Source organism: Crassostrea angulata, chromosome 8, assembly GCF_025612915.1.
Source record: "Crassostrea angulata isolate pt1a10 chromosome 8, ASM2561291v2, whole genome shotgun sequence".
NCBI classification, from domain to species: Eukaryota; Metazoa; Mollusca; class Bivalvia; order Ostreida; family Ostreidae; genus Magallana; species Magallana angulata.
The window spans coordinates 52,860,967-52,884,082 of NC_069118.1; the positions used below are offsets into that span (position 1 = coordinate 52,860,967).

The 23,116-nt window shown below is 34.7% G+C and overlaps 2 protein-coding genes across 2 annotated transcripts; one reads left to right on the forward strand and one right to left on the reverse strand.

Moving 5' to 3' along the window:
• Positions 1-2,189: 2,189 nt before the first annotated feature.
• Positions 2,190-5,995, reverse strand: LOC128159767 (uncharacterized). Its single transcript, XM_052822955.1, has 3 exons — positions 5,977-5,995; positions 5,644-5,709; positions 2,190-4,411 (listed from the first exon to the last, which is right to left on the reverse strand). The coding sequence occupies exon 3, from the start codon at positions 4,384-4,386 to the stop codon at positions 2,725-2,727; it is 1,662 nt and encodes a 553-aa protein (XP_052678915.1). The 5' UTR covers positions 4,387-4,411; positions 5,644-5,709; positions 5,977-5,995; the 3' UTR covers positions 2,190-2,724.
• Positions 5,996-8,321: 2,326 nt separating this feature from the next.
• On the forward strand, positions 8,322-10,049 carry LOC128161097 (uncharacterized). The gene has a single exon (XM_052824338.1). The coding sequence runs from the start codon at positions 8,343-8,345 to the stop codon at positions 10,047-10,049; it is 1,707 nt and encodes a 568-aa protein (XP_052680298.1). The 5' UTR covers positions 8,322-8,342.
• Positions 10,050-23,116: the final 13,067 nt, after the last annotated feature.

A 23,116-nucleotide genomic window follows, 5' to 3' on the forward strand; every position in this document is an offset into this window, starting at 1 on the left:
AAGAAATAAGGGAGACAATTTTCCTCCCAAAAAAAAATGTGTTGTGCATATACTAACTATGTAAGATTCATTGCTGACTCGCAAATTTTTAAAGTATAATGGGACACTTATCGATACTAATGTAGATAGAACTTCATTATATTTAAAATGCCCTCAGCGGTTTAGAATTAATAAATTTTAGAATGTTTCTCCGAAAATGTGTATTCAATGAATGTTTCACCAAAAATGTGTATTCAATGACATGTTAACTTAATAGAATTCCAGAATGAGATAATTATAACGGCACATATCCAGAAGACATTGAAAACGGTTATGAACAATTCGTGTATAGGTATGCTAAGACATAGACTAGTCATGAACCTGGGTTATGTAAAAATAAATTGTATTGATTCTTACCTTCATAGCCAGTATGAAATACCAAAGAATGAATTGATCATTAATATGTGATATATCTATCTCTTAATCGAATAGCTTTATAAAGTTATTAAAAATACATTTATTAGATAATCATAATTTTGTGGACCAGAAAAATACACAGAAAACCCGCTATTTCTTCATGTATTGAAGATTACCATGGTAACTACAACCACTTTGAAGTCTGTGGTCTCCATGGAGTTCATGATCTCATAGCTTAGATTTTGATTGAAAAAGAAAAAATCCATGCATAGTCAACACAAAGACTGGCTCAGTATTTTGAGAGGAATGTAAAATTGTAAACAGTTGACAGGTGTCGCACGACGACCAATACAATAGGCCATCCGAGTGCCTGAAATGACCTAAACATTTTAGGGTATGCCCGAAATTACTTTTCTCAATCGTAAAAATCAATCAGAAATGAATTTACATTAGAAATTGCATTCTCAAAGTTTAATCTCTACAAAATGTACATTTATTTTTCAGATACCTTTGGTCAGATTATGATCAAGACTATCTTAGACTTGAGTTGCAATTAGTGCTTAAATTATTGAAATCGCATAAATAAAGAGCTAAAAAAAATGCCTCAATATAAAAAATTTCAAATCATTATGTTTTATTAAATTGCACCCCAAGTCTAAGATTATACTTCATGTATCTGCAAAATGGAGCAAAACATAACCAAACACAAGTGTATTATTTATTTTTGCTATTCTTTCATGTTAAATACTGAAATCTGATTGGTTAAGACGCAGTTCGTAATCTGTTCTATTACCCTCGGCGTTAGCAACGCACTTAGCAACGGGTAACATTATATAAATAGTGCCTGTTTGGGAGGGTATAACTGTTGAAATTGACACCCCGAGACAACCATCGTCAACCGACGCGAAGCGGAGGTTGACAATGGTTTTCGACGGGTGTCAATTTCAACACAGTTGCCCTCCCAAACAGGCACTATTTATTTTATTATACTGAATGTCTTAATTTTAAAGAAAATTTTATTGCTTTTATTTAGAAATAAGTGAATTCTACGGCGAACCGTACGCACATAATTTACGCGCATGTAACAATTTGTTGTGTTACCCGTTGCCAAGTGTGTTGCTAACGCTGAGGATAATAGAACGGATTACTAACTGCATCTAAACCAATCAGATTTCAGTATTTAACATGAAAGTATAATAATACGAATTGTTACATGCGCGAAAAAAAAATCCTTAGAATTCGCGTTATTCCGATCTAAAAGCAGTTAAAATTAAGACATTCAGTATAACAAAATGAATAGTGCCTGTTTGGGAGGATAACAGTTGAAATTGACAATCCTCGAAAACCTGATGATTGTCAACCTTCGCTTCGCGTCGATTGACAATGGTTTTCTCGGGGTGTCAATTTCAACTGTTACCCTCCCAAACAGGCACTATTTATATAATGCATCATTTATTTCATTTTTTGTGTACATTGTACGGAAAGAACAATTTTATTCAAAAATATTTTTATCCTTAGAATTTTTACCTGAACTACTTAAATATTGTTTTCAAGCACAAAATACATCCTGATCATGAGGAATCTGAGATTAAGGTCAAGTTAAATAGGTTTTGATTGAAAATTTCTTCATGATATGAAAACTAACTCACTATCACAAATGGCAAATACCATAGTTTAAGAAAAAAATCCTTTATTATGTTTGAATTATTTATATTAAAACAAGTTCATCGAGCTACTTTGTAATCCTAGACCATATATTGAATCCACACATATAGAATCAACAAACTTCACCATACAGTTAATCATTTATTGTATTCAAAATATTCATCTAATAAAATCACAGGTCTCCATATCTAGTATTACAATTTTTTACAAGTGTATATAAATCCTTTTTTTCATTTTCCATTCATAAAGTTCATGCACATATAAAGTTAAAACCATGAAAAATCAATTTGTTGACACCAAATGCATTAAAAAATTCACTACTTTAAAACTGGTATATTGTGTATAATTGTTTACATGTTTCACACATAATCAGTTCGTTAACAAACAATTCATGTATATATACTCAATTGACAATGTAACACATGTACACATACACTCTAATGTATAACACATGTACACATACACTCTAATGTATAACACATGTACACATACACTCTAATGTATAGATATAAAACTAAACAGCGTGTTATATGTTATGCATGTACGAGATAATTTTTTTTTTTTAATTTAAATGAAATATATTTATACAAAGTTTTATTTACACCCGTGTATGTAATCTATAGACACATTAAAGTACTACAGTCGTAAAATATAAAGCACATGTTACATGTATTGTATTTTCTTCACTGTACCTGTTAACTCAGCCACAAAGAGGTTGTCTCTGGTGTCCACACATAAACCCCATGGATCCTGTAAATCACAGTTGTCAATGTAGCGGAGGAACTGTCCGTCCTGATCCAGGATGTGGATATAGTAGTTGTTAAAGTCTGCTGTCAGGATGCGACCCTGGCTGTCTGTTGTGATGCCGCGTGGATAGAATGATTCCTCGGTAGTAGAGGGAGGACCAGTGTAGGTAAACCGGAGTTTCCCGGCCTGATTGACCACCACTACTGCACGGGCCTTACAGTCTGACACACAGATATCTAGGTTCCTGTTCTCACTGATGTATTTAATGCCACCAGATGAATAGAGAGGTTGTCCTTTGTCGTCGTACTGAATACTTTGTTTCTCTGTGGAGCCAGAGTAACACACAACTTTTGTTTGTTTATCATCATCACTGTCCATGACAACCAGGAGGTCACCAGAGGAGGTACTACAGACACCGAGAGGTCTCCACCCCTGTAGTCTGATCACTGTCTGTATCTGTGTATTCTTCACTATGTTCACAGTTCTATCTTTGTAATCAGTATAAACTAGATCCCCACTCCTTGTCACTGCTATGTCCAGTGGACCGTTCCCTGACTTGGTTTTGACTGACTTCACTAGTTCCCCACTGAGGTTGTACAGTCTCATGATGTTGTCACCACCACACGTCCACATCTCCTCATCACTCAGACAGGACACACTCTCTAATGGATTTAATACTCCACACTCGGTGTTTATCTGTGTGATGATCCGTGGTACATCAATGAGCGGTCTGTCCGGGGGAGAGGACTCAGCACCGGGAGATTCCATGGTGTAGCCATGTTCTTCTGTTTTGATAGATGACGCTGACAGAGAACCAAACTGTTGATAAAGCTGTTCTTTGTTGATCTTCTGAGGGGTAAAACTTGGTAAGGACACTGTGAGTTTAGGAGGCAATCTTCTGAATTCATCATTCCTGGATTTGTAGGCAGAGACACGGCTGACATCATTGGAGTCCAGTAATGTCTTTAGTTCAGTAATGGTCTGTGTGATTTCAGAAATGGTGTGTTTGATTTCATCTTCCTGTTGATTTAGTGTAGCCAGGTGTTTGGTGTCCATTTCCTCCACGTTAGATTTCATGTTTCTGATAATAGTGTTTATTTCTCTGTGCAAGTCTTCTCCATGTCTGTCGATTTCTGTTGTTAATTTCTGGGAGTTTTCATTCAGAGCAGATTTCTGGACTGTGATAATGGATGCAATCTCTTGGTATTTAAGATAAATGGATTTCTCTAGTTCATGTAAATTTTTTTGAATGATTTCTTTCTTGTTGTCCATAGTTTTAGTTATTTCAATAAATTTATGGCCATTGTGTTCTTCAGAGGAAAGACATGATGCACAAATAGGAATGTTACATTGCTCACAGTAATGTTCACATATTTTTGAGGAATGTTTTTGACACTTTGGAGTATATCCTCTCTTTTTAAATGGCACAACTTTGTGTTCTTTGGATAGATCAGAGAGATGGTCCCCCTCACAGGCTTTACACAGATATTTGTTACAAATGACACAGTACATAGGGGGGCCCGGGGTCTCACAGAGATGACACCGTAACACATCCTGAAGGCTGTTCTCAGGGTCCATGGTAATGGCACTTTTGTCATATATTCTGAAAAAAAGCCCAACAAACTTAATATGCATTGACTTATGTAATTTCTTTTTTTATATGTATTTTTTGTTGAATAAGTTATACTATTAAATGTAACTTCCTAAAAGTTAAAATTGTTTCAATTTTTCAAAACATTTACAATATGCCCACTGGGCCTTAACTGTCACCCAAGTATATTGTAACCATCTGATCAATCATTAATGGTAATTCAACCATTTTTACGATAACCCAGCATGAGCTTGGTGAAGAGGATATGTGGCTTAACAAACTAGCAGGTTTATATAAGGATTGGAAAAGTGGTTTTAACTGGTATCTATATCTGAAGCGTTTTTTGTTTATAATAACAAGATTCATAAGGATTGGGGGGGGGGGGGGGGGGTGGCTCTGCTTTGATTTACATTGTTTTATCAAAATTATGAACGTAAGAATAAAATGAACATTTGGCATTGTTTCATAAATTTTTATTCCTGCACAAATCTAATCAAGATTTAGACTATGTCTATTCATGAAAAGGTACTGAAGGTATGAATGTATAGAGAGAAGTTATCTTGATCTGATCGAGCTTTGGTGAAAATAAAGGGTGGCGGATTCATGCATTATATATTTTATATGAACTTAATTCATGGTTCTGGGCGACTACGGTCTACCAAGGTTATTACTCATGTTACTTAATTATCCCTTATTTGTTTATGGTTTGCACACTATCTTTTCTAAGCAGTTTATTAAATTCAAACTGGCGTGCGACAAATTCTCGCCAAGAATCATTTTTTGCCAGTGCATTGGTACATCATTTTTTTTTTGCATATAATTTTTCTGTGTTGATAAAATGACGTAACAATGCACTGGCAAGAAATGGTCCTTGGCGAGAATTGGTCATCATAATATGCACACCAGTAGACTTTTTGGAATTTCTCATTGGCCTGTCCTTCTGTGCCCTCAAAATACGTTTTACCATGGGGCTATTAAACACCTCGTATACAAATTTATCTATGGTTGACACACGACGACGAACAAAAACTAGATAACAACAGATCACCAACTGTTTCAGGTGACCTATATAAAATATGTGATTTTTGTGGAAAATCATTTTACAGCAAAATTTGATTGACAGAGTTTTATACAATATTTTAAAGAAAAACAATAGAGTTTAATCACTGACATAAATGTCAATGTTGAATATATAGATCTAAAAACAAGTGTAAAGTCAATATATGATACGAATTACAACAAACCTGCCGAGTACAAAATGGCGACATTTCACATGTTTATTCTTCCTGGTACCATTGTCCTGTAGCTACCTGTTTAAAATCACGTGACATGTTTAGAAAATGCACAGAATGACAAATGGGGTGTATTTTGAAAGCACCCCCCCCCCCAACGATATTATTTACTAGATTCGTATATAAGCCGCAAAAACGGCGGGGGGAGGGGGTGGCTTATATGACTCTAGAGCTTGTATTATTAAAGATTAAATATTTATCATTGTTGAATTCAACCAACAACAAAGCAAATGCGTTAAACATGTTAAATGGAATATATTGGGAGAGAGAACAATTTAGCTGTACCTAGCTGACCTCTGGCTCTTCCCAAATGTCGTCTGCGTTTCAAGTAACAGACCACTCGATAGGCTTTCCCCGTTAACTCTCTGTGGAGGAGAAGTACAAAGGTGTTCCGAAGATAAGTAAGAAGGGGATAGGCCTAAAAGGCGTGGTTTAAATTATTAAGGTGGCTAGAATAGATAAATAAAGTGTCTTTTTACAGAAATTAAAAATTAATTCTCTCTTTTTTGAACTTAATATTATCTGATTATATGATATCTCATATCCATACAAGTTATTTTTTACACCCAGATTGAATAAAATTATATTGCATGGCTTTATTCCAAACCTGGCATCATCTAGCAAAACGTGAACTGAAAATTATTACAATTAATACACTGAATTAGAATATTTAAAAAAAAAATCTAAAAACATCACATTACTATTGCATTTTTTTTCAGAATAATTCAGGCACGTAGCATCATGGGGGGGGGGGGGGGGGGGGGGGCAGAGGGGATTGTCAAATTTACATACCAAAAAATTGGATTAACTTGGAGTTGCCCCCCCCCCCCCCACACTTTTATGGGACCATACAAAAAATTGAAGTTAAAATAAGGAAATAATCAATGAAATTAAAGTTATAAGTATACTACTCCCCCTATTAACAATATACATTGGAAATACGTCGCCGGCGTGCGAACTTTTGTTGCTTTACGCCAAAAAAAAAGAAGTTTTTATTGCATCTGTGGCACATTACTTTTAAATCAACCCCCGTAGTCCCAATTTGTTCCATTTGACAATGCATTTACTGACTCACTTAATTTTACATAAATTAATTTTATAAATCCAAATGGCCATTATATATGGGGAAGGGAGTCAGGGATCAAGACACCCCTCTCTGTAAAAATCAAATAGTAAAAAAAAAAAAAGGTCTTAGATTCTCCTGGCGGCAAACAAAATTATTCATCGAACCCCCCTTCCCTCGGAAAATTTTCTAATACAATTATGTTTATAGCCATACATGTATATCTTGAAAATGCATCTGTTGAAAATGTTAGATGTGTGGCCTAGTGGTGACGCAGAGGTCTTTTTGATTTTGTGGTCGCTGGATCGAATCCACTGAGTAGTATATTTTCATGAACAGAACAGAGAGATTAAGTTACACGTATCTAATCTTCTGGTTTTTAAAAATTATCTTGTTTAATTCAGTCTGAGTATGAATACACCCAATATAAACAGATCTCTTCATTAATAAACACTGTACGTGTACTCTATTTACACTTAGATCCATTGCACTTTGCTTGAACTTATCACGATTCAGAATATCAACTACTGTTATACACAGAGTTTCCCGAATTTATGACAAATCAGTTGTTACAGACACCATTATAAAATCAGTACAGTGTATCCAGGTTTCGAAAATCATATTGCGACAACTAGGTACCTGAAGCTATTTTTAGTAACAGGTTATTTCCGTCCAAACACAGGTGTAGGCAAAAAAATGAGAAAAAGTGCTATACCTCTTTAAATGATATTAACATTCATAGGGGTGTCCGTGTACAAACATTGAATTGTGAGCAAAGCTCTGTATCTTTCTTATAACTTAAAGCTTGACATCCAAATATGCATGGTTAGTAAAAAGAAAATTGAAAACATCTAAAACCGGGGGAAAATGCCACAGGCACTTGTTTCTGAGAAAAAAATGTACCCTATAGTATAATGATAAGGAAAGAATACAATTTATTTTTCAAAATGAATCATATATATAAAAACCTATAAATCTAACCTCAATTTACTTCACAAAATCAGCACCAATATATTTTGCATGATTTAAGGATTCCCTTCGCACATGAACGGTTGAACAACAAACAAATTGATCTCAGATTGACCCTTTTATCATGCGTCCAATATAGCTACCTCAAAGAGCTTCAAAATCATGAATTAAAATTTAAAATCTGATTGAACTCCCCTCCTTTAATTAGAGTCTGTAAACGTCAACCCGCCACCGACCCACCCTTGACCTTTCGCCCCAAACCCACGGAAGGAAGATCAATACAGCCCCTGTCTAACTAACGTACACATCAAAACGCCCTCCAACCAATTCTGTCCCCATAAAAGGAAAATCTTTAATGCTCCGTGATCTTGTATATATAGTCTCGAGTTTTGGCACCTGCTCCAAAAACTTTAACCAGCTCTTTAAACCTTAACCTCCTCGAGTATCTTCCTGTAGTCTCCAGTGTTCTATACCCGGACTGTCAACTGATAAAACATGTGTACACATAATTAATATTTTCCGCGGTACGGAGATTAGCGGAAAATAATTGTCTTGTTGATTCGAGTAGAAAACTGTATCCAATGAAATTCATAGTTACGAGTCACGTGGTGACGAGTGTATGATTGGTGTTCGAATAGCACGAGAAATCAGTTCTAGCCCGTCTTCTTACAAAGACGCATCTATCATGGACGAATACGGGGATGCCGGTATAAGTTCCGAGGTCCAGCAAATAATTAGCTCCGAAGTTAAAAAAGCAGTGGAATCGTCCCAAAATCAAATTTTAAGCAGCATGAAGACTCTGATAGACAGCAATTTCAAGAATTTTCAATCGTCTATGGAAACAACACAGAAGGAACTCTCGTCATCGCAGTTAGCGAAAATAGAGGAGAACATTTTTGGTAGTTATAAGTTTAAACGTCATGGAAACGAAGCGCAGTACCGGGGAAACGCACAGGTCATCACTAAGCTGAGGGAAGCAGACGCCAGTTTGGACAGCGCCAACCTTGGCGTTGAAAACATAAACACCGCCCGGACAAAGATTGGTGAAGGTATTGAACTTTTGAATGAGAGACAGAAATTGATAAAAATAGCTGATTCTAGTCCTTTAGGGTGGAAGGTAGTAGCTGAATACCAAGCTAATCCCATCGCTGACGATTCTGACGATGAAAAAAGAATAAACAAGGCGCAAAATAAAGCAGAGAAAAAGGACAAACAACAAAAGGCACAGCGGAAATCAACAAACGACTATTCAAGGCCACACCCATACAAGAAAGACAACTCTAGGTCACCTACGGTCAAGCCAGGGACGTGCTATCGATGCGGGTTTAAAGGTCACTGGGCGAGAGACTGTAGAAGGAAGCTCAACGATTCGGCAGAGATAAGTATTGTTACATGTAATACCTTCAGAAATTCAGATAACAATTCAGTTTCAGAACAAAGCTATTCGAATTCACGCCTGTCGACGTCGGTCACGGACGAGTGCACTACTAACCAGGTAAGCCCTGTCGGGCATTTAAATAGCTGTTTATCAAGGTGGGTTGAAACAGGTGTGGACAATTACATTAGAGATATAATTTCTCATGGATATAAAATTCCTTTTAAAACAATTCCAGAAAGTGTCGATATAAAAAACAATAGATCCTCATTAGAAAATGTAGAATTTGTTTCGTCAGAAATCGAGTCTTTGTTGGCAAAAAATTGCATTTCAGAGGTGAGTACTAAGCCAAGTGTGGTCAATCCGCTTACTGTTGCATATAACAGATCAGGTAAGTCTAGGTTAGTCCTAGACTGTAGACATGTGAATTTTCATTTGCCTAAATATAGGTATAGATATGAGGACGCTGAAGTAGCAAGAGACGTGTTTAATATCGGTGATTTTGTTTTCACATTTGATCTTAAGTCAGCATACCATCATATTTCTATATTTGCAGAACACAGGCAGTATCTGGGCTTTAGCTGGAATATCAATGGTCGGCAAAAGTACTATGTATTCAATGTTCTGCCTTTTGGTTTATCTACAGCTGGTTACATTTTTTCAAAAGTTACTAGGCATTTTGTTAAGTACATGAGGTCCAATAATGTCAAAATTGTCATGTATTTGGATGACGGTTTGGGAGGCAGTTCTTCACAGTCGGACGCTTTTAGAGTCAGTTGTTTTGTCAGGGATGATTTACAAAAGTTTGGATTTTTGTTAGCTCATGAAAAATGTCAGTGGTTTCCGTCTCAAAACGTGAATTGGTTAGGTTTAGAATGGGATTTTCAGAATGGTTTTGTCAGGGTGTCTCGGGAGAGGATAAGTAGGACAATGTCTTTAGCAGCTGTTTAGTAAATGATATTTTGATCAAATCAAAGCGTTCAAATATGTTTAGTGTTAGACTAATTGCATGTCTGACGGGTCAGATCATAAGTATGAAAGCTGTTTTTGGAAATGTAGTCCGAATTATGACTAGATTTTTATATTTTTGTGTAGAGACGAGGGCTAGTTGGAATAGCAAAGTATTGTTGTCAGAAAATGCAATTCAGGAAGTTTTGTTTTGGTTAGAAAGCATAAGGTCATTGAACTGTAGCGGTGCATTGTTTAGAAACATTGATTTATCAGAAACGAGAGATTTTGAATTATTCAGTGACGCATCAGATGTAGGTTATGGGGGTTATATTAACCCAACAGTTCAGCGTCCAGACAAGAGCTCCTCACAGCAGGGTGGGGATGTAGTCCTACAGAAGGACAGAGTTACTGTGTCTGGTTCTTGGAGCCAGAGGGAATGCAATAAGAGTTCTACTTGGCGAGAATTAGAATCAGTTCATAGAATAATAAACACGCATTCAGATGACTTAAAAGGTTCGTCTCTGGTTGTTTACAGTGACAACAAAAATGTGTCTCATATTTTAGAGGTTGGCAGTAAGAAAGAGAATTTGCAATTAATTGCTTCTGATATTTTTCAGTCATGTAGTTACAACAAAATTACATTAATTCCAAAATGGATCCCGAGATCGGAAAATCAAGAAGCTGATTTGATCAGTAGGCAGACTGATAGAGATGATTGGGGCATTAAAATTTCAGTGTACAATTATTTGTGTGAAAAGTATGGTCAGCATGACATTGACGCGTTTGCAACGCATTACAATACAAAGTGTTCAGTATTTTACTCAAAGTCTTGGTGTCCTGGTACTAGCGGCATTGACGCATTTAATTTTTCATGGACGGGATCAAATATGTGGCTTGTCCCTCCACCAGTGTTTATTTCAAAAACAATCAAAAAATGCTTGTCAGAAAAAGTGTTAGGGACACTAGTTGTTCCTAGGTGGATTTCAGCTCCTTTTTGGCCTTTGTTACAAAACTGTTCAAGTATTTCAGATTCGTTAGTTTTGCAAAGAACTCACATACTAGAGAAGGGAAGATATAAAAAGGGGGTATTTTGTAATGATCCCCTTCAGTTTGACATGGTCGTTTTCAGATTTAATCATTAGATTATTTTATTTTGACAGACATCGGGATACGACAAAAAATAATTGATGACGTAGCCAGAAGCGGAGCCGGAAATAACGACATTTTGAACGATTTGGCATACAAGATGTCCGACTATATTCTTCAGGGGAAGAGTTTTAACACAACGAAATCTTACCATAGTAGTTTTAAAAGATGGAAAAATTTCATTCAAAAAGAAGGATTTGAGTGTTTACCCGCACAACCTGTTCACGTCGCATTGTATATTACACAATTATTGGATCAAGGTTCATCTTCTCATGTGGTCAATCACGCGATCTATTCTTTAAAGTGGGCTCACGAATTACATGGATTTGCCGATCCTACCAGCAATTCTTATGTCAAGTGTCTACAAGAGGCGGCCAAGCGCATTGCAACTCCCAAAGTAACCAGAAAGGACCCTGTCTCATCTGATATATTGATTCGTTTGTGCAATTTATATATCGAATCTACGGATGTGCTGATTGTAAGAGACTTGACCATGATTTTGTTGAGTTTTGCCGCTTTTTTGCGTTATGACGAATTAAGTAGCCTAAAATGTTGTGACGTAAAATTTGTTGATGATTATTTATGTGTGTACATTAATAAAAGTAAAACTGACCAATACCGGCAAGGAAACGAGGTGTTGGTCGCAAATGGTTCCACAAGTGCTTGTCCTGTGAAAATGTTGCAAAAATATGTTATGTTGGCAGATATTAATTTGTTATCTTCAGATTTTTTATTTAAGCCAGTTTTCAGATCACATGGTATTGCAAAGTTGATATATAAAAACAAAAAGATTAGTTACACTACTGCAAGGGAAAACATTATTTCCAGGCTAAAAGAGGTCAGTTCTGGTTTAAATTTAGGTTTACATTCGCTTCGATCAGGCGGAGCTACAGCTGCAGTCGGTTCAAATGTAAACGAAAGGTGTATTAAAAGACACGGGCGCTGGAAGTGCGATTCTAGTAAGGACATGTATGTTGTAGATCAGTTAGAAAACCGATTGGCAGTTTCCAGAAAATTGGGGTTATAATTATCATAAAGTTTTTCACATTTTTGTTTTGAATTTGTTATCAAATGTATGTTATATTTTGTTTTTTCCCTGATTCATTTCGTCGCCTCACCCTAACTTTGGTGTTTTTCTATGCATTCTGGGCTAGTCGGCAAATATATATTTGCTTGTCATTTTTGTAAGAATAGATAAGACTTAATATTTTCCGCGGTACGGAGATTAGCGGAAAATAATTGTCTTGTTGATTCGAGTAGAAAACTGTATCCAATGAAATTCATAGTTACGAGTCACGTGGTGACGAGTGTATGATTGGTGTTCGAATAGCACGAGAAATCAGTTCTAGCCCGTCTTCTTACAAAGACGCATCAAATTTACATCAATAAAAAATTGTTATTTTTTATTTTTTATTATACTATAATTTAGAAGCTTAAAAATTTTCATATTTTTGTTGTAAAGTCCCTGCACTACCCTTGAGACGGCGCGCATTTGCGACTTTGACATGGTTTGGGACACAGGTTTCCAGAGATTTTTCTATTTAATAGTTTTTTATTTCTGGTTTTTTCTGGCCGGTCACGTCGTCGATGAAAGGTTCAAATATTTGTTAAAAAAGGGTGAGGCAGTGATTTTTTATATTACAGTATATGTACATGATACAATTTTGTATTGTTCAGCTTAAAATAAACTTCCGGCTCCCCCGTATGCATTCTGGGCTAGTCGGCAAATATATATTTGCTTGTCATTTTTGTAAGAATAGATAAGACTGAACACTATATCTATACTGCTTCATGCTGGCTGAATGATGAGGATAATTAAAGAAACAGACGACTTAAAGCACCTTTTATTATCAAATTTATTATTAAGACAGTAGTTAACATACAGCGTAAAATAATTCTATCAATGGCATTTATAAAAACATCAAAATATCGCAGTAAAAATTCATTTTCACAATTTTTGGAGGCATTGTTAGTGAAAATCTACACATGAATTTAAAAAAAGAATTCCCCAACAATTCAATTTACTCAAGATTTAAACACTGGCCTAGAAAAGAAAGAAATGAAAACAATCTCAAGGACACAATTAGAATACCTTACGTAGCTAAGATAAAAGAGAATTAATGAGAAAGAAACATAGTTGACCAATATGCACACTTTAGATGTTGTTATAACAATAAACCTACTTCTATGCCCAGTACTATGAACTCAATGTTATCATACAAATAAACACACGCGTTAATAACAATGTATAACTATTGTATTTCATTTTTTTTTTTTAAAGTAGAAGTGTTCTGACAGAATGACAACAATAATGGCAGATCAAGAAATGTTAAAATACCTAGATACATCACCAAAAGCTACCTTTAATATCTGAACAAAACTCAGTCCTCACGAAAACACTGTCCAGTTAATTGACACAAACTGGGGGGACCCTGTTACATGTATGAACAAATAGAAGGAAAACGCAGGATCATGGGTGACTTAGACAATAAAGAGAGGTGCATGAATCTGTAATACTTTTATCTTTCCTTCGCTAGAAAATGGACTGAAATTTTTCGCCTCACATTGCCAATATAGGCAAGAAAACATGACTAGTTGAATACCTTAACACTCGATTTTCGTGAAGACTGCACATTACTCTAAGCATCAACAATACGTCCAAAATCACCTTCTTAATGTTTTCATTTCGGCGACTACAAGAAAACAACAAGAACACATTTTCAAGCTTTACCATATTCCAAGAGATGAAAGCGGGAAATCAGAAGCCAGAGCAAAGAGTTGTCTCCCCTTGCCGCCAAAGGCTTATTCTCTACAAGCTGTTAATTATGTGAGTTTGTGTGTGTGGTGTATGCACTTATACATATATATACTATATACAGAAATATAAATATCTAGAAATCCCCCTATCATAAGACAATGAACGGTTGTAGCTGGAGCAATGTTCAATAGTCCAAAAACTCTAACTCCTCCTCAATATCCGGGTACACATGATGTTCGTTAGGGGTGGATCCAAAGTATTTCATCATTCCACTCTTCAAGTTAAGTTCCAAAATTCTGCAAAGGAGATATGCTCACATTTAACTATTGAACACCAGTTACGTTTTTTTAATTTTCACAACTGTTTGATTTTTTAATTGTTCATAATATACCAATATAGAGCAGATTCGAATTTTGTACTCTATTTTTATTGAGGACATATTTCACATGATCAATTCAAATGCAAAGACTAAATATAATATCTAAGCATATAAATCTAATAAACATGCCTCACATATAGATATCAGGCAATTAATTTGCATGGCTATAAAAAATGTCTCAGAACATTATTTTAGCATAAAAAAAATAATCAAATAAAATGTCTTGAGAGATTTATGCTCAAATGATAAAAAAAAAGCATAGCAAAAACAATTAGGAAAAATATGAAACAGAAAAAATGGCCAATGTATTAGAGCACTGTCTGAAAAAGTAATTTTCTGTTCCTGTCCTTAGTAAACCAAATCAGGAAGCAAAGAGTCCAGTCAGCTACGTCATACAGATTCTGATTCCATGTTCAATTCTGTCTCAGGACTACAATTTTTGAATGATGGCTGCTAAATAGAAGACAAATCAGATGGATCTAGAAAACCTTATATGTCCAAGTCTAAAACTATTCTGCAGATGGAGGGCGAATGTATTACACACATGTAATTGAAAAGGTTCAAGTTGACCAATAGTCCCTCTTTTAGGTATGGTAGTGCTAGCTTATAGGGGAGAGGGTACCAGATAATTAAAGTAGGGTACTAGGTGAATAATAACAAGAAATGTTTATGGAACACTTATCCCCCCCCCCCCCAATTCCTTGGAAACATCAGCAAAGGAAATAAACAGAAACTGCAAATAATCCGAATTTTTTTAAGTCCAAGGTGCATAACCCTGTCATAAATTGCTCGATTGTACCAAAATCAAACTTGATCTAGCTATCATTATGATAAATCTGTATACCAAATTTAATTTCAGTAAGTGCAACCTCTGCAAAGAAAATGAACAGGAAAACCATATAATTAGAATTTTTATATGTTCAAGGGGCATAACTAATTTGAAAATTGCTTGATTGTTCCCAAAATCGAACTTGACCTATCACCATGCTAAATTTGAATTCGAATTTTCATTTCCATATGTGTATCTTTTTCAAGAAAATGGATGAAAACTGCAAATAATTGGATTTTGAATTAATAGTAAAAACTAAAGACAAAGTAATGAGATTGTTGTTAGAATTCTACATCTAAACAGAAAAATAAAACCTTCAAAATTTAATTTAACCTGGTAAAAGTAAAATTTCATAATCTGTCCTTAAAAAGGTGATACATTTTTTTTTTTCAAATTCGTTTTTATTCTCATGGCAAAAAAAATTTTTTTTATAAAGCATTATTTTTCTTTACATTAAATTTCATCACTTCTTCAGCCATGTAATCTGACACATTCACTGTTCATTGACATTTGATATCAGGCCTATGTTAAGAATTAAAGTCCATGATATAATATCACAAGATTGATAGAGAGTCTTAGAATAGCTGTTCATTCATAAGTAGTTTTATTCTTATTAATGATTTAATCTCCTTCTCCCAAGTCTTTACTAGTACGAACTTAAAGAACTTGATGTGTCTTAACCACTCAGACTTAAAAAACTTAAATTCAATATACTCTTGTAGATGAACTGAAAAAAACTCAAGCCTGGTGAAATATAACAAACCTATTTCAACAGAAATTCTCAAATTCTTCAAAATATTAGAAATGTTAAAATCAGGACCACTGATATGAATAAAACTAATTGTTTGACTATCAGCTTATTTACCGGTAAGTGATCTACATGTGATTATGACTAAAATCCTCCCTTTCTCTGATCTGGTTTTGTTGATTGCTGATCATGACTGGAAAATGTTTTTGTCATCATTAGTAGAAGCATTAAGATTATTAGGAAAAAAATATGTTACAAGCATGCTTATTTGAGCTGGCCATCCATTTGATACTAATGTATTGGAAATTGCTATCACAGTGAATTGACTAGCTATGTTTTCAAATCTGATGAATTGATGATTTGTTTCTTTCTATATTTAATCAATGATTGTTTATTTTACAAAAGTAATGCAAGAAATTTAAGTTTCATAAACAATTATAGAATAATGTTCTATATCTGAATTTATGTGGAAATTTTATTACTGTACAAGAGTAATAAATAAATCACTGCCGTGGTTATAAATCTTGATCTCAAGTAATCAACACATTACATACTTTTATAGAAGTTGAAATGATTGTAATTTAGAGGAAACCTCAGAACCTTTATGTTAGTACCAGAGTTTTTTTTAACCCCTAAGGGCATGATAGAAGCATCTACAGTTTCTAATATCATTTTTTATATAAACCTCAAAGACCTACCAATTTAAACTATTCATCATGTTCATATTGAAACGTAAAAAACATTGAAGGTTTAACCTTTACAATGCAGATATGGCCAACTACATTTTTATATGAATTCTTAATTTCTTCTCTATTTGACCCTCCAAATTCTTTATCTATCTTGATATTTCTCAAAGACTTCGGTAAAAACTTCCCACTTCTTGTAACATACCCACCCCGATATCCCAAATTTTTATATCCTTATGCAGTTTACTCTTGTCTTAAAGTATGGCATTTTCCCCAAGGACGGATTAGTTAATCAAATGATACATAAGTAACATTCCATTGTGATATATAATCAAGATGCAGTTTTAATGTTAGCAGGTTACAGTCAAAGAGAATGAGCACTATGAATATCTCTATCATCACATGCTTCGAATGGAATATAACTTTCCATGTTGTTGCCTACTATAGCACAGTTCATCAAAACATTCCACGGAAAAGGGGCCCTACTTATATTATACATATGTAGGGAACATTCCAGATGACACTTCTGGTCAATCAAAGACTACACCACAATCCGGACACATGCCAAATTTATTTATACCAACAACACAGCCGTACACAAAATGACTACGGAAGAAGCCTAAGCAAGGCAGACAATACTGCGTTACTGGATGAATGACAGCACACTGCTACCATCACATCCATACGACTAGAAAGCAGGGGGGATATACAGATTAGACAACAGTGGCCAGCGACATCCAAATTAAGTTGATTCTGAGGCCAGGCTGAGTCCAGGCTGAGTCCATGTACAGAATACCATAACTTAGACTTGACTGATAAATAAATTAAAATAAGATGAGACTGTTTAACAGGGCTGTACAAAAAATAGCAATGACGATACATAACAAATTAAAGTAAATAAAAAAAAAATCTGAACTAATTTTGGTTTTTTCAATATCTGTTATTCATAGTAGATGGCATTTTATGAAATCTTACTTCCTTTCCATGATTTACCTTATTCCCAGGCATTTTACCACATTCCTAGGTTACCAAAAGTGTTGACAAATCCTTTATTGAATAGTCTCACTTTCTTGAAAAACCATTAAAACACTTACCACAATCCAAAACATTGATCTTCAAACCTTTTACACATCTCTATAGTTCTAAATGGTTTGTCACAGACATCTCCCACACTATCATCCCCTATCATTAAAACACTCAATAAAAACTATTTTTTTCTTTGGAATGAAATCTTTCAATACCTAAAATTTGAAAAAATCCCGACCTCAAAATTTTTGCCCACATCGCCCCAACCAGACCACTCGAATCTCCTTTTAGTGGAGTGTAAAATGAAATAGACATTGTAACTATAATTTCCTATGACATTAAATTATTTTTTCAAGATATTACTAATATTTGTGCTGCAATGTATACAGGAGACATTCTAAAGATACTGAAATAAATTCCAACTAGTAACTTAAGATAATTTCTGATGTGATATAATGTAAAACTAACGCTTGTGAATTCTCTTTTAAGACGGAAATTTGCAGCACTTAACGGTATCTAAAAAGAAAATGTATAATTCAAATTTGAATAAAATTTAACAGTATGATTGTCATGACCCTTTAAATCAAAATAAATCAAAATAAAGAAAATTTAGCCATTGGTTTTAGATTAATTAAATTTTAAGTTTATTTGACGGAGGTAAAAATTGATAAAAATCGTACATGACGTCATCATATAAAATTATTTGACCTTTGATCTGTTGATATGACCTTGAAATTTGTTGGACATAAAGCCTAAACACTGGTGGTGGTTGCGTCCAAATTTCAGATCTTTACTCTGAAGAGAGCAAGTTAAGCATTTTTAAATGATAAATTACACAAAAATCATATGGACACTATCCAAATGTACGTTTCAAAATTATCAAAATACTTTGTACCTCCATTTTTCAGCCTTGAGTAATTGATGGGTATAATTTATTTTTTTTCTGAAGAAAATGGATTGAAACAAAATTTACGTAATGTTAAGTCATTATTTTGTGTATTTGAGAAAATATTTCGAAAAAATAAATTAAAGTAGTCCGAGTATCGAACTACGTCATAATACGGATTTTACAATATTGGTTCGACTTTTACAAAGCGTTTTTGATACCCGGTATTGATTTTGCTCTACATCGCTGTTGTAAACAAAGGCAATAATAAGCAATTAGAACGGTAATATATGTATTCTATGAGAGATAGAAATGATTAATGTTGAGAAACTCGATTCTGTTAAAGTAAAATGAAAAACGAGGTTTCTGAATAACCAGGATCTCGGGTATGCCTATATCTTCTTTGTTTTGACCCCCCCCCCCCCCCCGAATTTTTCTTTTTCTTTTACTAAAACCGGTTTAAATTTAGAGACAGACGCTATTTCGAATTTAATCAATCGTCAATTAATTAATGTTTAAATGATATCTAACATTGTTGACAGATCTAAGCAGAAAACTGTAGCAAAATGTGATTTTTACGGATTTTTTCGTCAGGGTCTACTTGGTTTAGAGCTTATAGCGTGAAAAGTAATCCGTAAACATATAATTTATTTTACCAAATCTTTTTTCTAAGATGTCAATCTATAGAATAAACACCATGAATTTAAGTTTGAGTCCATAAAATAGTAAAAAAAAAATTACCAAACGCGATACTAGCATTTCATTTTTTGTATTCTATTTTGATACATCAGGTCCATAAAGCGTACTTACTTACAAAAATTTGCGCAAAATTATTGATGAGATATGGCTTAAATAAATATTTATACTCTATTTTGTATGTTCAGTTCTAATTTTCCCAAAATTGGTAATAAGTTTTAGGAAAAACGGACGTCTGGCAAATTTCATAATTGTCAATAATTTTCGCAAGGGGGTACACCCGTCTGATAGGTGATAACAAACAAACTAGCATGTAAACATACATATTTTCTTTTGTATATGTATTGCTAGAATGTATATTCATCATTTAAAGCTAAGCTTTTAATGATTGAGCCCATTTAGTGCCGAGTATAGGACTACCTTAAGGGGTGTTTCGTACTACCTTATGCACTTTTTTATTATCAAATCTATTATTAAGACAGCAGTTAACATGCAGCTTGAAATAATTCTATCGATGGTATTCATAAAAACATCGAAATGTCGCAGTAAAAATTTATTTTTCACAAATTTTGGAAAGAATTCCCTTATAATTCAGTTTACTCAAGATTTTCAAAAGACTGGCCTAGAAAAGAAAGAAATGAAAACAATCTCAAGGACCCAGAATTAGAAAATTTGACGCTGCTATAGAGAGGAAAAATAATTTATGAGAAAGAAACAGAATTTATCCTATCTCTAGGGACCGACTGACCATTATATTCAAGATCTGCACTCGCGGCGGCTCCATCCGGGCTCACGCCCGCTTCCGCTTGTAATTCAAAGCACACCGTGACAGCGCTCTTACGAGTTCGTCGCCACTTGGCACCCTGGGTGCCTGCATTGCGGCGGCAGCTCTGTATATATAGATACAGGTGCGGCGCTCTAGCGCCATCCATTTTCAGGGCTCAAAGTCAACTTTGTTTTAGATAGTGGATTTGTACTTTTGTACTTTATGCTGGTTTAACTATCTTAAAAATTTGAGCTTTTAGTAAAGTCTATAAATTAAAGCCATCATCTGATAAGTAATATGTAACACGACCTCATTCAGTGTACAGTATTTTGTAGATTGTATGCTTTATATTTTCTATATAGCTTATTTAGCAACTAGCTCCATTCATATTTTCATATCACATTTATTTTTTATACAAATCATAAAAAGAGTAGATTTTTTTAGATTTTGAATTTGGCGCCATTGAACTCATCCCGAACTCTTTTATGTGTAGCAGGTCAGTGCCGTATAGGTTTTTATCAGTACTTCGCGTTGTGTTTATTTTTGTTTTGAGACTAAATTTGACCTCTACATTAAGAATTAAACTTTACTAAATTATAGATAAGGTATGAAAACGACTTTACTCTCAATATAGATAAACCAGATATAATAAACCAAACTCAAAGTAAATGAAAACCAAGATTAACAACCCTTTATAAATTTATTATAACAAAATAAGAACACAATGCAATAGCATATACTTAAAATCCCCCAACCCTAAAACCTAACTTTAACAGGGACCTTAAATAGACAGACGAGACGGGCCGGGACTCAGGAGAAAAGTAGCTAGCGAAACCAGCTGTCTCCCTCCCCCTCTCTGCTTCAGGAGAAAAGTAGCTAGCGAAACCAGCCGTCTCCTTCGTCAAATAAGGACTTACATGGGTTTATATATGGGACAGAACAATAGACAAATGTCATTAAAGTTATTGGCTATCGTATAAAGTGGGCGTTACCAAAGTAATAGAATAAATCGCATCGGGATCGGAATACTAATAATAATAAATAGAAACAAAGTCCCGATCTACCACATTCCTCCCCCCTTAAAGACAAATGCTATGCATTTGACTAAAATCAAGTGGTGCATTTCAATCAAATTTCCCTCAAAGACATACATTATACAAAATATAAGCAAAACATAATCAGGTGAATATGTCACATTGCTAAGTTCACCGTGGCTCCACAGTACCAGTCTTCATGGTCCTCAGCAATCACTAATTGGAACACATTCCAGAATATAATACTAAGGGAACAACACAACATTTACACACGATAATCACAAACTTCACGGATTCCAGAATGAACACAGTGGATACCAGTAAAACATCGGATATTATGAAGGCGATCAGACACTTGAAATATATGGAGTTGAATGTATCAGGTGTCAGTCCAATTCCAAACTCATATTAGTCAACCTGGTGTCTGGATAAACTGCAATAAAACTGGTGAATACATGGTCTGAAAAATCAAAAGAATTTATTAATACACATGTCATAAATATCATAACTGAATCCATATATCAAATCATCACACTATCACACAGCACACGGAACTTTACAGTACATAAAAGTATTACATGTTTACACTGGTTATTAACAGGCATACTATCCCAGTTTTGTCAACAAGATCGACAGAGGATAGTTACTGTTAGACTAACCTACTAGATTTACGCGTGTTTAATAACCTATCAAATTTTACAAAAAATCTAATTTAGTTTATAAGCCACAAAAATAAACAAATCAACGAACACGTAAATGCTACACCGCTCTAACTTTCAACTGACATTGTTATATCAAAACGCATTCAGCCAATTCCCTTCGGATGCTCGGGTCGGCAGTAAGGGTACAATACTGGGTCGACGGGCTTGTACATAGAAGTAGTACCCACAAACGACAACTGTAAGGGGATTTCACCGCTCAGACAAGAATAAACTTTACCAGGGGGAACAGTTCTTCCATCGAGCTTCCATTCCAGGTCAGAATTCGCCATGTGCTCGTTCTCTTTCTTTTCATAAATTTTAACCAAAGGTGCAACTGTATTAAAATCGGTCTGAAACTCAGTGTTAGAACACTCGGATTCATCTGTTACAGAATTACATGTAGAATTGGACTTAAAGTCAACAGGCACATCGTGTGCTATAGCAACTTCCCCAAGACATACATTTTCTTCGGAACATTGAACTTTATCCGGCGTTTTACCAGTTTCTGTTTGGTTCTGCGACTCTACTTCTACCTCGAATGGTCGACTGTGTTCGGTAAGGTTTGAACGGCCTGAAACTAATGACCCGACCATGGCATTAGTCCCTGAAAGTTTTTCGAGAGTAAGAGTTGTTTCTAACGAGCTTAAATTTTCAGAACAATGACCAACCAGATGGCACGATTTACTGGTAATATTATGTGAAAAGTTTTGGCAATCAGACATGTTTGAATTCTGTAAAGACTCAACTTCATCAACAAAATGTTCACAAAACGCTCTCTGAATTTCTTCTTTAATAAATGCTTTTAAATCATTAAAATCGCTGTCACTTGTGTGAACTGAAACAGGCATTTGGTTTGCAACAAAAGTACTTACGACACTCTCATATTCTATTGCCAGTCCTATCGCTTTCTCAATTGTGGAGGGATGTTTAAACTGAACATGCTTTTGCAAATCAATATCCCCTAAACCAAAGATAAACTGGTCAACAATACGAGGTTCTAAGTATTTATAGGAAATATGTGGATATGATTTTAAGGCTAACCTTTTCAAAGCATAACCAAAATCTTCAACTGTTTCCCCATTTTGTCTACACGCTGTTTTAAACTCAACTTGGTAAGCTTTCACGCTTTCTCCGGGATTGAAATAGTTTTTACAAATTTCTTTTAAAACATCATAATTGTCAGACTTTGTCAAAGGAATTTCGGATAACACATGTCTTGCAGACCCCCTTAAACTCATAATAAGCTGACTTGCACATTCTATCTTACTCCACCCATTCCACTTAGCAACCTGTTCAAACTGAATGAAAAATTCATGAATATCAAAACTACCATCAAATGTTGGCGACTTAATTTCTTTTCTATGCTTTGAATGACGTGCCAAATAATTGTCAGATTGCACGTGCGTTCGATT

Bases quoted from the DNA above. Each gene is read 5' to 3' on its own strand.
- LOC128159767 (XM_052822955.1), bottom strand. From the start codon at position 4,386: ATGGACCCTGAGAACAGCCTTCAGGATGTGTTACGGTGTCATCTCTGT.
- LOC128161097 (XM_052824338.1), top strand. From the start codon at position 8,343: ATGATTGGTGTTCGAATAGCACGAGAAATCAGTTCTAGCCCGTCTTCT.